General features: G+C 37.2%; 2 protein-coding genes and 1 non-coding gene across 6 annotated transcripts; 2 read left to right on the plus strand and 1 right to left on the minus strand.

Annotated features, from left to right (window-relative positions):
• Positions 1-864: 864 nt before the first annotated feature.
• On the minus strand, positions 865-971 carry LOC118995899 (U6 spliceosomal RNA). The gene has a single exon (XR_005068382.1). It is a non-coding gene; the product is annotated as a U6 spliceosomal RNA (small nuclear RNA).
• Positions 972-4,099: 3,128 nt separating this feature from the next.
• On the plus strand, positions 4,100-5,064 carry LOC118995731 (putative protein FAM172B). Its single transcript, XM_037058826.1, is given in 2 exon segments — positions 4,100-4,271; positions 4,274-5,064. Coding segments are annotated over 2 exon segments (927 nt in total). The 5' UTR covers positions 4,100-4,135.
• A 3,641-nt stretch (positions 5,065-8,705) lies between these two features.
• On the plus strand, positions 8,706-13,815 carry TRMT10C (tRNA methyltransferase 10C, mitochondrial RNase P subunit). Of its 4 annotated transcripts, XM_037058975.1 has the most exons (3): positions 8,706-8,838; positions 10,419-10,484; positions 12,316-13,815. In XM_037058975.1, the coding sequence occupies exon 3, from the start codon at positions 12,328-12,330 to the stop codon at positions 13,582-13,584; it is 1,257 nt and encodes a 418-aa protein (XP_036914870.1). In that variant the 5' UTR covers positions 8,706-8,838; positions 10,419-10,484; positions 12,316-12,327; the 3' UTR covers positions 13,585-13,815. The 4 variants fall into 4 exon arrangements, 3 of the variants coding, with proteins under 3 accessions (XP_036914870.1, XP_036914871.1, XP_036914869.1); XR_005068366.1 differs by lacking the exon at positions 12,316-13,815 and having other exon boundaries at positions 10,409-10,441; XM_037058976.1 differs by lacking the exon at positions 10,419-10,484.
• The last annotated feature ends 1,539 nt before the right edge of the window (positions 13,816-15,354 follow it).

Below are 15,354 nucleotides of genomic sequence, written 5' to 3' on the forward strand. Positions count from 1 at the left end.
TTATGGATGAGACAAAATAAATTCACATAGACTACCGAGTCCTGTGGAGGAAAAGGGACTGCCGACTTCTCTCTCAAGGGGAGAGCAAGCTTCCATGCACCTTGACTACCCTCTCAAGAGGAGAGCTCTATGACCCTTGCCTTGACAAGCTTTTATTGGATCAATTTGCATAGGAATACATGGTGTATACCTAAAGCTCATTAATCATTATGAGGCAATAAGGATCAAACAATAGTTAATATACAAAGGACTTTGAGGGCCTATTTTGAGTCAGAATCAGATAGCTAAATGACCATAAAACTTGGAGAACAAACTCACTTCCTGCTTGGACCCTTACCATTGAATTGAGAGCATTCTAAACAAAGTAGGTTTCACAGGATTTTACATATTCTTTCTTAGGCCTGATAGCCATAGGGAACCCGCCCTTTCCACCACAGGGCTGCACCCACCACCGGCATTGTTTCAGGCTTAAGTCAGGCAGGGGATTTTAGGCAGCCAAGAGATTAAGAGATTTCTTGCAGACAGAATGAGGACTCAGGCTAGGTCAAAGCCGAGGGGCAAGGGTCCATCACCCCTTTTCTGTAGCCCCCAAGTCCTTCTCTAGGGGCCCCACGATCATGCCTGTCTTACATCATCCCTCCCTTGAGGAATCTTACTCATCATTGGCTAATCCATCAAGCCCTGGGGGTCAGGCAGGGTGAAGTAAAAGGAACAGAAGCGGCCCTCCTGCCAGGGAGATAAGCTTTGTCTCCCTAGTGACTTATGGTCTGAAGGTCACTCACTCACCCTTAGCCATGGGGGGTTACAGCTCTTGAAATCACACAGGGCAGTTCCCAACACAAAAAGAATACTATTTAGTTTTTTTTTAATATGGAATGCTTCACAGATTTGTGTGTCATCCTTGCACAGGGCCCATGTTAATCTCCTCTGTGCCATTCATTCCAACTGTAGTAGATGCGCTGCCAAAGCAGGAACTAGTCTTTTTTGAACAACTCTCTATATAACTTTATAAGCTCTATCATTTTCTACTATTTTCTACATTTACTAAATGTAATTGTATACAAGCATAATTATGTTCTTTTTAAAAACCTCATAAGTGCATTCTGTGTTGGGAAAATAAAAATAGTGCTTCTTCTGTACCAAAACAATCATTGTTTTCTTAAAATATGTTTTCCAGTGGCTTGTTTTGTTTTTCTACATAAATTAATTAATGCATGTATATTGCTTTTTTTTTAAAGTATTTTGGATATTTTAAAATATTGTAGAGGCATCCTTCATTCTGTACTTCTCAGTGGCATAGGATACACAAAAGGAACTACTTTTTTAAGTATAGCAACAGACAGTAATTACTGTAATAGGGTATTACTATGTAATCAGAGGTAAGGGGAAATAAGGATTTATTACTAATGGGTGTAAAGTTACAGTTTTGCAGATGAAAATGCTCTGTGGATTGATAGCAATAATGTTTGCACAATAATGTGATCGTACCTAATGCCACTAAACTGCATACCTTAAAATGGTTAAAATGGTAAATTTTAATATATTTTACCTCAATTAAAAATAATTACCATACCTACAGCAAAACATTACAGCTGTGCCATCACCTAATCCAGATTACCAGAAGAACCTAATTTGAAATTCTCATTAATTGTTATACACTATCCTCCTTTTTTTTTACTTCATTAAACATAAAATGACTAGAATACTCAGTATAGGGAACTCAATATCTAACAATGCCTTCACTAAATTTTGGTGAATGAATGATATAAACAGTCAAATACTATGCATTGTTAAGATCACTGGTAAAAATTAATCTTCTCTCAGGCCCCTAGACCTACCTGACTTTCTTTGAGTATGTCATTTTACCCGAGAAAGCCTGACTTCTCTATAAAATAAATATAGGAGCTAAGAATACCATCTGTAACATTCCTTGCAGCTCTAACAACCTTATTCTTGAAGCTAAGCTATCTTACTCCAATCCATTCTTTGAAAACTAAGTACATAAAACAGTTTGATGCTTTCCTTTATTTTAATAGACCAACTTGATTTGCAAAAGAGAAAAGAAATATGTATATAGATGCATAGGATACTCTAAAAATAACTCACAAGTTGACATTTATTAACTTTAGAATTATAGAAAAAGTCTCTATAATTTTTTTAAAGCTGTGCATGCATCTTTCTCCTGTAGATATAGCTACAGGACTTTTGCTGTTTACTTCCTTATGTCCTCAGCAAAAATCATAAAATTCTAACAGCAATATTTAATTGCCTGCTATTATTCACCAGGCACTATTCCAAGAACTAGAGAGACAGTAGTGAACTAAACGAAGTCTTTGACTCTGCTCTCATAGAACTTACATTCTAATGGGGAAAAACAGACAATACACAAATATATGTCAGTTGGTAATAAGTACTAAAAGAAAAGGAAAGGGGAAGAGAGAGAGAGAAAATGAAAGAAAAAAGAGAGAAAGAAAAGTAAAGAAAGGAGGGAGGGAGGAAGGCTTAGAGGGAATTGCCCTTTCAGGTAGAATGCTCAGAGTCAGTAAACAGGTAGGCAGAAACTTTAAGAAAATGACGCCCTATGCATATCTAGGGGAAGAGTGTTCTAAGGTGCAAGTATAGAAAGGGAGAATGCCATTTAACAGTAGCTTGCTCCACAAGTTGGGGGCAAGAAGGCCAGTTGTGGCTAAGAGAATGGGTGGGAAATGATACCTGAGAAAGAGCTACAAGCTAGGTCATGTAGCTACATTAGTAAGTAAGCAAGAGAATGGAAGAAAATGACACTGGACAGCTAAGGGCTCTGTAGAACTTTGTAGGCCCTGGTAAGGACTATGAGTTTATTCCTAAAGTGAGGGGAGAAATTGAAAATTTTGAACAATGGTGTGAGATCCAATTTAGATGTTAAAAAAGATGGTTCTACCTCCTAAGTGGAAAATAGACTGCAGGAAGGTAAGAGCTTATGCTACTGATTAGAAGTATATTGTGGATTGCCAGTGTCATTGTTAAGAAATTAGGGAGAGTATTAATGTATTTGTTAAGAACATAAATTTTAGAGTTAATCACTCTCAGTATCTAATCGTTTATTTAATAGTTGTTTGGCTTTAGAGCAACCCTAACCTTTCAAAGCCTTTTATTTTCTCTCTAGGCTTTGTTCATAATAACTCTAAATTAATTCCTTAGCTGCTTTTTTTTCTTTTCAGACATCAGAATAACCATATCATCTATTATTAGATAAATTGATTATAACCTACACTGCCATCCCTTGTAAAATTTATTAAATGCTTACTGTGGAGATAAAGACCAACCAAATGAGAAAAAGCAAAACCTGTTTATGAGCTGCCAAAATAAGGGAGTCAGCCACCTTCACTTGCACTTTGGCAAACACTCAAAATCAGGCAGAGGAGTAGGGAAGCTTTATAGTGGGAAGAAAGGGAAGCTTGCTGGAAGAAAGGAAAGCTGTAGGCAGGCTAACTCTAGGAGTGGGGCACCCTATGTGATTGCTTAGGGGTGCACACTTGGCTTTCTCCTGTAGGTCCTAAGTTGAAAGAAGGGATAAAAATTAGGAAAGCTGTCAGTATTAATCAAGTCCTGGTCATTTGGGGCCAAATGTAACAAAAGACACTGTTTAGCTTCCCGGTCACTAGAGTACCAGTCTAACTTCCTACAGGTCTGACTTACAGCAGGCTGGCTTTCTGAGCTGTTTGCTGTAGATAAGGGATTGCTTCCTGGACAAGTTCCTGCAGGTTGTGGGTAAAAGTTCTATTTTTTTTCAAAATTCTATTTTTATATATGGCCTGGCCATTGTCCCTTAGTATGTTCAGTCTCTCACTAGTTTGCATCACTCACTGTTATTTAGAGTATCTACAATAGGCTAAAAGGTTAATATCTTTGTAAAGTACTTAATTTAGCATGATTTCCCACCAGAAGAATTTAGCAAGCTGAATATGTTATTTTTTCTACCACTAACATATTATTTCTTTTCACTTTCAGTGGTTACCAATGACACAGGAACTAAGCTTCCAAAAATTTATTGAACAATCTGACCTACTAGAAGAACTTAAATATGACTTCAATGAAAAAGCTGAGTTGAGACACCTAGAGACACAAAGGCCTTTTATCTATAATTATTATAAAAATGTCCCAGAGAGGAATTGCAAGCGCTACCAGGCCTTTAGCCATTTGCTTGAAAAATACATTTATGAGCTTTTGGAGAAAGTGTGCAAATTACAAAAAGTATACATCCCACCAGAAGCTGATAAGGAACCAAGAAGCTTCTTTTTTATGAGTGAGACAGCACTAACAAATCATCATTCTGCTCTTCTCGTTCTTCTTCAAGACCATGGGGTCTTTCGAGCTGGTCAGTGGAGTCAGCAGGCAATAATACATCATGGGCTGCAACATGGAAGTCAGATACCATGTATTCAAATGGCATTGCAGGCACATTATGATGTAATTGTGCTAAACCCCAATGACAATTTTGTGGACCTAAAGATGGAAAAAGAATGGAAAGGTCTTTTAACACAAAATATCGAGTCCTCTTCCCTAAAAATGGTTCAAAGTGAGAGCTTTTTATCTCTCCAGTATATTCCAAAAAGATGCAGCAAGACTCCTGAAGAACACATGGCTTACATTTGGGATTACTTCATTTCAAAGACTGAAGGCAAGGATGTTGCCTTCATTGTACACGGTTACGGGGGCTTGGTTTTTATGGACTTGCTTGTTCACAGAAAGTGGGAAGTGATGAGCAAAGTATATGCTGTTGCACTTATTGACTCTCAACATCATGTAGGGCATCAGCTAGGAAGTGATGTACAGTTGTTAGCATGGATAAAGCACCACTGCCGTGAATGGGTGACAAGCCCTAAACCTCTGGATAAACCTGCAACTACCGTTTTGAAAAAAGAGTTTCCTATGGTTTCTGCTGGTACAGAAAAACATGACTTGGCCGTGTCCTCTAGCCTTCAGTCAATTTTTAAATATTTTAAAAGAGCTCTTAAAGCCAAAAGGACTCTTAATTTCTCTCCTGTGCCAAAAGTAACTAGAAGCTCCACAAAAATAAAGTAAAGTGCTTAAGTTACTTTTTTGTCATGTCAGATTTTTTTTTCATTCCACTGAAACTTTGCTAAGGTAGATACTAGAAGGAAAAACTTCTAGCTCATACACAATATTATATTTTGGATTAAGATTTGATTTGTTAATTTTTCTAAAGTGAGTATCTTCTCTTTTGTAGCCTATTGATGAACCAGAAAGTCAGCCCATAGCATCATTAAATTTTATTGTATTAGTAAACTTAGAGGATGTTTCTTTTGAAAAGTGGCTTTTCTTATGGTTTAATAGAATGACACCATAACTTAATTCAATAGAAATTAAATATTAAGTCAATTTTTGATTCTATATGATTAATGCCTTATTAAAATTACAAGTGAACATAAAAATTAAATATGATAAGCAAATTCCTTTCTTTGTGTTTTTTATTTTTATTTATTTATTTTTAGAGAAAGGGAAATGGAGAAAGACAAAAACATCCATGTGAGAGATTGCCTCTCATAGGCACCACAACCAGGGACCAAACCCACAACCTAGGCATGCGCCCTGATCAGGAATCGAACCAGCAACCTTTCACTTTGTGCTACAATGCCCAAGCAACTGAGCCACACTGGTCAGGGCCCATTCTTTGTATGTCTGTGTTCTTTTGTATAAAATTTTTAGTCATGTGTGTTTTACTCATACCTTTAGCTAATATTTGAGTGTCTAATATGTGCCAGTCAATACTAGGTCTTGGGAACACAGACAAACAAGGCCAACATTGCCTTTATCCTTATAAAGTTTACAATGCAAGTGTGAAGAGTGTTAAAAAATAAAGGATGCCATGGAACATCTAACATGATCCTAACAAGCCTTGGCATTAAAAGAATAGTTCCTGGAGAAAATGGTGCCTATTTTTGAAAACAGTGGTAGTTAACTGGGGAAACACTAGGAAAGGAACACTAGGCAGGAGGAAGCAGTCCAGTTCAGCTAAAGCTAAAAAATTATGAGGCAGTTGTGCCAAGAAAACATGCATTAATATTTATTAACAGTAAGGAAGACCACATTCAAGAAGAATTGCTGCAGTGGGGGTTTTGAAGCAGGGCACAGAGATCAGGATAAACTCTAAAACAAGAGGATGAGTGGAGGGGATTTGTAGCCAATGAACAGGGTAAGGGTCACTGAATGGAAAATTACTGAATGATAACATCAGTGGGTAAGAGAGATTCTTGCCGGAAAAAAAAAAGCTAGGGTACTAAGATACTAAGAGTGGAGGACGAAGTATTTTACCACATATAAAGCATAATCCAATATCAAGGATGGGAGATTTTCACTGAACTTACTAAGCAGAATTCTTGCTAAAACTGGACTAAGCCAACTAAAGACAGAGTCTGACACTAGAGCCTAGTTGAGAGGAAAGCTCAGAGGAGCCAGACTCAGATTTGGTTAAGGAGAAGTTCTTTATTAGTAGCTGGAAAATTAAGTAAGAGAAAAAAGCAGAGGAAGCTTATGCAAGGCTGCATTATCCATCATTAAGATTTTCAACTTCCACAGAGGAGAGGGGAGAGAATCATAGGGGAAAAGGGGAGGGACTCACATGAATAAGTATAAAGGACACATGGACAATAATTAAGGTGGGGGTGGAAATGGGAGGGAGGTGGGGAGCACTGGGGGGGCAGGGCAAGGAATATAAAACAGAAAACTGTACTTGGATAAGAATTAAATAAATAAATAATATATAAAGAAAAAGATTTTCAACTTTATGCTAATGACAATGAAAGCCATTGGATGGTTTTAAACAGAAGACTATTATCAGATTTACATTTTATAAAGAATATCCTGCCCTGGCTGGTGTGTCTCAGTTGGTTGAAGCATTGCCCTGTAAACTGAAAAGCTGAGAGTTCTATTCCTGGTCATGGTACATGTTCAAGTTGTAGGTTCAGTTCCCAGTTGGGGCACATACGAGAGGCAACTGATGGATGTCTCTCTCTCACATAGATGTTTTTCTCCCTCTCTCTAAAAATCAATAAGCATGGCCTCAGGTGAGGATAAATAATGTATATATATATATATACACATATACATACATATATGTATATGTGTGTATGTATACCTTTCATTTTGCTGGCCAGTGCTCAACCTATGAAACCACATCAGCCACAGCCCAATGAGGAATTTATAATCAGGTCACCCTGTGCGATTACTTTCCGTCATTGCAGTTGTGAATTTTATTACAGAACCTCCTTTTCATCCACCACAGCCATTAGTAAGTCCAAGGAGGTATCTCACTGTAGTTTTGATTTGCACTTCTGTTAATGATTAGTGATGTTAAACATCTTTCCATGTGCTATTGGCCATTTCAATATGTTCTCTAGAGGAATGTCTATTTAAGTTCTTGAGCACTGGCCTGTGAACAAAGGGTTGCCAGTTCAATTCCCAGTCAGGGCACATGCCTGGGTTCAGGCCAGGTCCCCAGTAGGGGGGCATAGGAGAGGCAACCACATATTGATGTTTCTCTCCTCTTTCTCCCTCTCTTCCCCCTCTAAAAATAAATAAAATCTAAAAGTTCCTTGCCCACTTTTGAATTTTGTTGTTTGCTTTTCTTTTGTTATGGAATTGTAGTAGTTCTTTGCATATTCTAGATAGTAGTCCCTTATCAGATGTATAATCTGTAGTTGTCTTTTTAAATTTTATTTATTTTTTTAAATTTTAATCGTTGTTCAAGTATGTAGTTGGCTTCTTACTTTCTTAATAGTGTCCTTTGATGTACACAAGGTTTAAATTTTGGTGAAGCCGAAAACATCTATTTTTACTTTTGTGGCCTGTGCTTTTGAGATCATATCCAAGAAATCATTGTCAAATCCAATGTTATAACATTCCCCCCCTATGTTTCCTTCTCAGAGCTTTATAGTTCTCATTCTTATGAAGTCTTTGATTCATTTTGAGTTAATTTTTAGGGTTAATTTTAATGGTTTTAGGGTAAGGGTCTAACTTTGTTTACCACCATTCGTTGAAAAGGCTGTCCTTTCCCCAGTAAATGATGGTGGGCCTTGTTTTCCTAATGACAACTAAATTAAAACACTTTAAAATGTTGGGCTGGGTGGGGGGGGAAATGTGCTAGCTAAACTAAACACATGCAGACTCCATTTTGACCTAAAGGCCACTAATTCACAGCCTGTGCCTTAGCTTCATTTTCACATTAGATCTTCAAATGAGCTAAGGGCAGGGAGAAATATTTAGTGTTGCCTATCAGAGTTCAAGCATTCTACCAGGTACTGTCGATGAAAAGATTACTGATCAAAAAGATTAGCAAATTAAAGTCCTAGCATTAAGGACTTCAAAGCTGAGCGAAATTTGTGAAAACATCGTCTTATTTTAGGATTACCTGAGTAGATGCTTATAAACGGAATGTGGAGAAGTAGATTAACAGAAGAGGATTTGAAAGAGTTTTAAATAATAGAGGAACAAGGAAAAGAAAAAAAACAAGAGAATAGAACAAAAAGAACCCAGCTACTTAGCACGTCTAGGTTAAGGGAGTTGCTTGCAGCGGAGCACAAACAGGTAACCACCCTCCTATCCCATAGTGCTGCTTTCCAAACAGGAATGCAAGCCCCTGCGTCGTGACGTCATAAGACTACGCCGACCGGAGAGGGCGGGATTTCCGGCTGCAGTCACGGATCGTGGGTCTGTGACGGTTTCTGCAAGAACAATACTCGTGCTGTGGATCAGGTGTGGCAGTGGTCTCTGAGGGGCTGCACTTCACTGCAGAGTCCTGCGTGCTCTCCGGCTGGAGCCATTGTCTCTGCAGTCCTGGTATGGGTGTTTGTTGTCATCTCCCAGTGTGTGTTGAAGTGAAGCGGGAGACCTTCTAAGACTTAGTTAGCATGTGCACTCACAAGACCCGCAGTTAAAAGGAAGCTCATACTGATGCATAACATACTGCTATTGATCGATATATATATCGACCAATATATATATAAAATTTGAATTTTTGGAAACTTTAGCTGTGCTGTCGACTTTGGAAAAACTATCCCAGTTGTATCGTGTTGTGTTGGCATCGTACAGAAATTAACCATATTGATCTAAAAACGTCGTATTTTTTATTTGTATGTGGGTAATGCACTTTATTAAACATTTAAGGCCTTATCTATCTATATGAATTTCATAACAGAAATAAAGTATTCTCTAATGAAAAATGGTAGCCCAGTGATTTCAGAAACTATGACTAGTACAATACCTGGAACAAGAGCAATGTTTCCCCAAATGATATCCTTGATCAGTTTCTTATATTTTGGGCTTTTACTTCTATGGTATACTAAAAGTACTTACCAGTTACAGAGACAAAACTCAAAAAACATTTGTTCTGAAATCAGTTTCTCATATTGGGGCTGAAGTTAAATATTCCGGGGGAGCCTAAAGTAGATTGGTTTTTTTTTCTTTAAAATGTGTTTACTTGAAAAATACTTGATCATTTAATATCTTTTTTGTATATATTTAAAGATTTTCTCTATTGTTAGGAAGGGAGGGAGAAAGAGAGAAACATCAGTGTGTGGTTGCCTTTCACAGGCCCCCATCTAAGGACTTGGCCTGCAACCCAGGCTTGTGCCCTGACTGGGAATGGTACTGGTGACCCTTTGGTTCGCAGTTGGGCACTCAGTCCACTGAGCTGCACCAGCTAGGGCTTGAGCGTTTAATATCTTGCTCCCTGCATATGTATATGTGGTCATTTTGGCTCAAATAAACCCTTAGAAACTTTTTCTAAAAAAAAAATACTTGAATGATTTTTGAGAGCCATATATTGTCAAGCACTGAGTTCAGTGTTAATGTAAACACATTCTTTGTCCTGATAGTTTACCATCTAGTGTGGCAAACAAGTAAAGAAGCAATTATAATGTAGTGCTACAAGTATGTACTACAATAGAGAAATACAGGGTGCTATAAGAACTAATAGGAATACTTGAACTAAAGTTTGAGGTGAATTGCTAGAGAGGTGTAACTGAAGAGGTGAGCAAAGAATGATATTGTGAAAAACTTTGTAAACTTTTAAAAATAAATTTTGACTTTCACATGGCAGCTGTAGGCTTAGAAATACACATACTACTTTTTTATTTGCACTTGCTCCAAATGGCTTAAAGATGAAGGAAAGCAAATCTGAAGGCTAGGAGATACAATTAAGAAAATGGGGTTGGGTCTTGGCTGAAACAGTCTGTTGGTTAAAGGGTCATCCCAATATGCCAAGGTTGTGAGATTGATCTCTGATCAGGGCACATAATAAAAACAATAAGTGTATAAATAAGTGGAACAATATGTCAGTGTTTCTCAAAAATTTAATTAATAAAGCAATTTTTATATTCACCCACGGACATTTTTTCATTGCTTTCAGAGAGTGGTAGAGAGAGAAACATCACTTGGTTGCCTCCCATACGCACCTGGACCAGGGGATCAAACCTGCAACCCAGGTATATGCCCTGATTGGGAATCAAACTGCAATCCTTTGGGCATAGGATGATGCTCCAACCAACTGAGCCATACCATCAAGGCAATTTAATAAGAAATTTTTAAAAAGAAAAAAGGGGGTTGAAGAGAATTGAATGGATTTAAGAAGTATATAGGAAGTAAAGTAAATACAACTCAAATGGATTAGATATGATGTGTGTGTGAGAGAGAGAACAGTAATCAAATGACTCCTAGTTTCTGGCTTCAGCGAATGAATGGATAGTTGTGTCTCTCCCTGAAACAATGGCAGAGGGAGAAGCAGATCGTGAAGAAAAAGGAGAACGATTAATTCAATTTGATGCATTTGAGGTGTCTTCTGATTGATGGTGATTGAAGCTACTGAGGTAAATTCGACCTCATGGGGAAAATGTTTAGACTGAAAAAAGGACTAAGGACAGAACTCAGAGGCACCATTAAAGGGGGTGAAGGGATGGAGCTTCTGAGCATGGGTGCACAGGTCAGTGAGGCAGGAGATTCAGGAGGGTGCAGAGTCATTAAAAGAAGCCAAAGGAAGAAAAAAAATTTCAGGTGTCTTAGTTGCATTTTGTAAAAAGTTGAATTCTCTTTTTTTCCCAATGATTTTTTTTCTTAAAGATTTTATTTCTTTATTTATCTTAGAGAGGAAGGGAGGGAGAAAGAGGGAGGGGAACATTGATGTGTGGTTGTCTCCCGCATGTCCCCAATTGGGTACTCAGCCCGCAGCCCAGCCATGTGCCTTCCAGTCAAACCAGCAACCCTTTGGTTCACAAGCCAACACTTAACCCATTGAGCCACACCAGCCAGGGCTGAATTCCTTTTTGTTTTTCCTTCAAATCAGGCACGAGTTTCACATCTTTAAGCATCTTCATTGTTTTGTGGACCTCCAGACCTTTAGGATAAAATTGTGGAGCTTATATATATGTGCCCTAATTTTGGACATTTTGTTGGACAGTAACATTATTTGCTGCAAAATAAAGTCTGAACTGGAGTTTTGTTTTGTTTTAAAATCAGTAAATCTTTCTATATTTCTGTTTTAGAAACCAGTACAGCAACTACTAAGTCCTTTTTTCACTAGTTGCCATATTCTATTAACTTTTCAGCCCTTTGCCTTCATGTGTTGCTTATGCTAAGGATCTCATACTTGAGTCTGTATAGGGTGGGACAAAATTAGGTTTACAGTGTGAATACATGAAACAGTTTACCTCGTATTAATATTTATTAATTATTTTTCCATAAGAACAACTGTAAACCTACTTTTGCCCCACCCTATATCTGGTTTAGTATAGAATAGAGAAAAATACAGCACACCCATGATCTTAGCCACATCAGTGGTATATAACCTTGTTATCTAGTAACATTGATTTTTCTGGGCCTAGATTCAAATCTAAAAAGGATCTTCAACACAGACGGAGGTGTGGTAATTGGCTGTGGGAGCAGGGCAGGGGGTGGTGGGATGGGTGGAGGAGAGCAGAAGGAGTATTGGGACAGCTGTAATAGAATAACAATAAAAAATAAAATAAAAATTTTACATCTAAAAAAGTAAAAAGGATCTTCAAAGTATTATTTTGTCTAAAGCAATAATGAAAGTGATGTCTAAAATAACAACCCAAATAAGTTTTACCCTTATTTATCAGAGGCTCTAAGCCACAGCAGTCTAGGAAAAATTAATGGTGCAGCAAATAAAGTACTAAAATTCCACTTTTGTGTATCAGAAATTGATTGTATTTTGATCTTGCAAATTTATATTTGCCAAGTTAATTGAGAGGTTTTTAAAATCTTTGTATAACTTTTTGTTACATTTTTTTTCTTCTATAGGAGTTTTCTTTCATGACTGTTTTCTTCAAAATGAGTGTTAGCATCGCCTTCATAAGACCTTTTGCTAGAGTTTTGGTGCCATTTACCCTTAACAGGAAGAGAAGTGTTTTCTGTTCATTGATTCTGCAGAGATACATGTCTTCGAAAATACCACCTGTGCCCTGTCCTAATAAGGAGAGTACATCACCTGAACAGCTGGAATTGGATGGGTGGAAAATTACAATGAAGTCTAGTGTACAAGAAGGTGTTTCAACAGTCTTAAGTACCCAGGATGAAGATCCTTTAGTGGCCACTAGGGAGTTAATTGAGATGTGGAGATTGCTTGGCAGAGAAGTTCCAGAACACATCAGTGACGAAGAGCTCAAAACGATTATGGAATGTGTTTCTAAGTCATCCAAAAAAAAATATTTAAAATTTTTGTATGTTAAGGAAAAAATGAAAAAAGCTAAGCAAATTAAAAAGGAAATGAAAGCAGCAGCAAAGGAAAAAGCAAAAGAAGACCAGCTACTAGAAACCAAGGAAAATAAACAGCAAAACTTCCTATTTCTACGACTGTGGGATAGGAATATGGACATAGCAATGGGCTGGAAGGGTGTCCAGGCCATGCAATTTGGGCAACCTTTGGTTTTTGACATGGCTTATGATAATTACATGAAACCAAAAGAGCTGCGGAATACTGTTTCCCAACTTTTAGAAAGTGAAGGACAGAACAGAAGAGATGTTGATCCTTTCCATATTCATTTCTGCAATCTTAAAACAGATGGCCCTCTTTACGGAGAGTTAATTAAACGTTATGGAGAAAAATGGGACAAACTGCTTTTAACAGCAACAGAAAAGTCACACATAGATTTATTTCCAAAGGACAGTATTGTTTATTTAACTGCAGATTCTCCCAATGTTATGACTACTTTCAAGCATGACAAAATTTATATAGTGGGAGCTTTTGTTGATAAGAATATACAGCCAGGCATATCCCTAGCCAAGGCAAAACGGCTGAATCTGGCAACAGAATGCTTTCCATTAGATAAATATTTACAGTGGGACACTGGTACAAAAAATCTCACCTTAGATCAAGTAATACGTATTTTGTTATGTCTGAAAAACAATGGTAGTTGGGAAGAGGCTCTGAAGTTTGTTCCAAGGAGAAAACATACTGGTTATCTGGAGATTCCTCAGTATTCTCAAGAGTTTGTCAACAGAGTGAAGAAGTCAAAGATTATTAAGCCATTTCAAAAAGGCTCTCTGAATATATACACACAGAAAAGATAAAAGAATATTCGATAGCTTAAAAAGTAAATAGATTGGAAATATAGTTCTGTTAGCGTTTTCCTGAATGGAATTCACTTGCTCTTAGAGGCTGTCTTTCCAAACTAACTGAAGTATTGTACTTTCCCCAATTTAGTGAATATCTGCAAAACTTTGGAAATGTATGTATTTTTTACTATAAAAAAAAAACTTAGTAAAAAGAGTTGTCCGGGTTTGTTGAGCCCAGTAAGTAAACCAGTTGTATCATAGCATTTTAATAAATACTTTGAGTTTGTGCCTCCATTTTTCATTCTAAAATGTTTTTTAGCTAGTCAACAACTATCCTTTTATCAAAAATTGATAGAGAAAATATTTCTAAACTTCAAGTGGTCGTTCACTTATTAAAGTAACATTTGGTACAATGCTGGGCTTGTCATAGGCACTAAGGTATATTGTTTAACTGAATGTTAAACAAAAGGTAAGCAGTCCCATAGCATGTCATGGGATTTCGCTGTATAAGGAAAAAATGGGTTCGGGGAGATAAAACTCATTTCTTGTCCTCTTTAAAAAAAGGTTTTATTTGGTGAGTGTTACATACAGTACTTCCTTTTCTAGGAAATACTTCTTTCCTCCAGCCACATGATTCAAATGGGAATTGCTTAATTTTTACAGACCTAGCTCTCCTGGCCACAGCTGATTATCCCTAAGAAGACACTTCACTCAAGTTTAGAGATTTGCATCTGACTTTAAGGTAGACACGTCACAACACTTTTCCAAGATTTTTGGACTTGAGAACTAAGATGGCCTATATTAGTTCCTTTCTGGTGGTAAACAGATAAAAAGCTCTAGAATTGGTGGTGGACATGTCCTTTTCAGTGAAGGAAGCCAGGAGAGAGTGAAGCTTACCTACAGAAATAAGACCAATTTCTGGATGTGTTTAAACCCCCGTTTCCAATTGTCTCAGGTCTAGCTATAGATTTCCGTTAGCATTTATTGGTTGTTCAAACCTCATGTGATACCTTGTAAACCTCCAAAAAGTTCTCCTTAGCCTTAAGCCAGTTTAAGTTAGGTTTCTGCTGCTTGCTACCTAATGAGTCCTAATATACTTGAGAAAATACTTGTTTCCTAAGAAGTGAACTTCAGGAACCATATCAATGTAGACTAAACTGCACCATTAAAGTTGGAAACGTGGGGAAATAGTTATATATGGATGGCTAAGCATTTCTACCTAGTTTCTGAACTGAAAATTAGTGTAAGATGCTATCCAGTACATTCCTTAAAGTGGGGCCTATGAAAATTAGCATAAGATGCTATCCAATACATTTCTTAAAAGTGGGGCCTAAATTTTACCAAATACTTAAAGTACCAACTTTGTCCCAAGCAGAATGCAGTATACATGAATTACTTAAACAAGCTATGGGTACCATTATTATCTTTTTTACAAATAAGGAAAATTTATTCAAAATAATTTGGCCTTTAAGTATCATCTCAAAAGATCTGACTTTAAAGTCCCAGCTTTTAACCTATAGATCATGCACTCTAATAAGGCAAGAATAAAATGCAATGGAAAAATAAGGTCGTGACTAACCTAAATGGTATCAGGTATGGCCTTGAGGAAGTGATGTGTTAATTTAGAACTGATGACAAGTGTGATATGAATGAATTTCAACTGTTAGACCCTATTAAAGTGGCAAGGTGTTACTACTTGAACTGCTTGAGATACACAGCAGTTAAAATAGCACAGAGGTTAAAGAATAAGGTTAAGATTTCCTGGCAGGGTCAGCACTGAAATGA

Source organism: Sturnira hondurensis, unplaced genomic scaffold (genome assembly GCF_014824575.4).
Source record: "Sturnira hondurensis isolate 20B ecotype Veracruz unplaced genomic scaffold, ASM1482457v3 Scaffold0010428, whole genome shotgun sequence".
Taxonomy (NCBI): Eukaryota; Metazoa; Chordata; class Mammalia; order Chiroptera; family Phyllostomidae; genus Sturnira; species Sturnira hondurensis.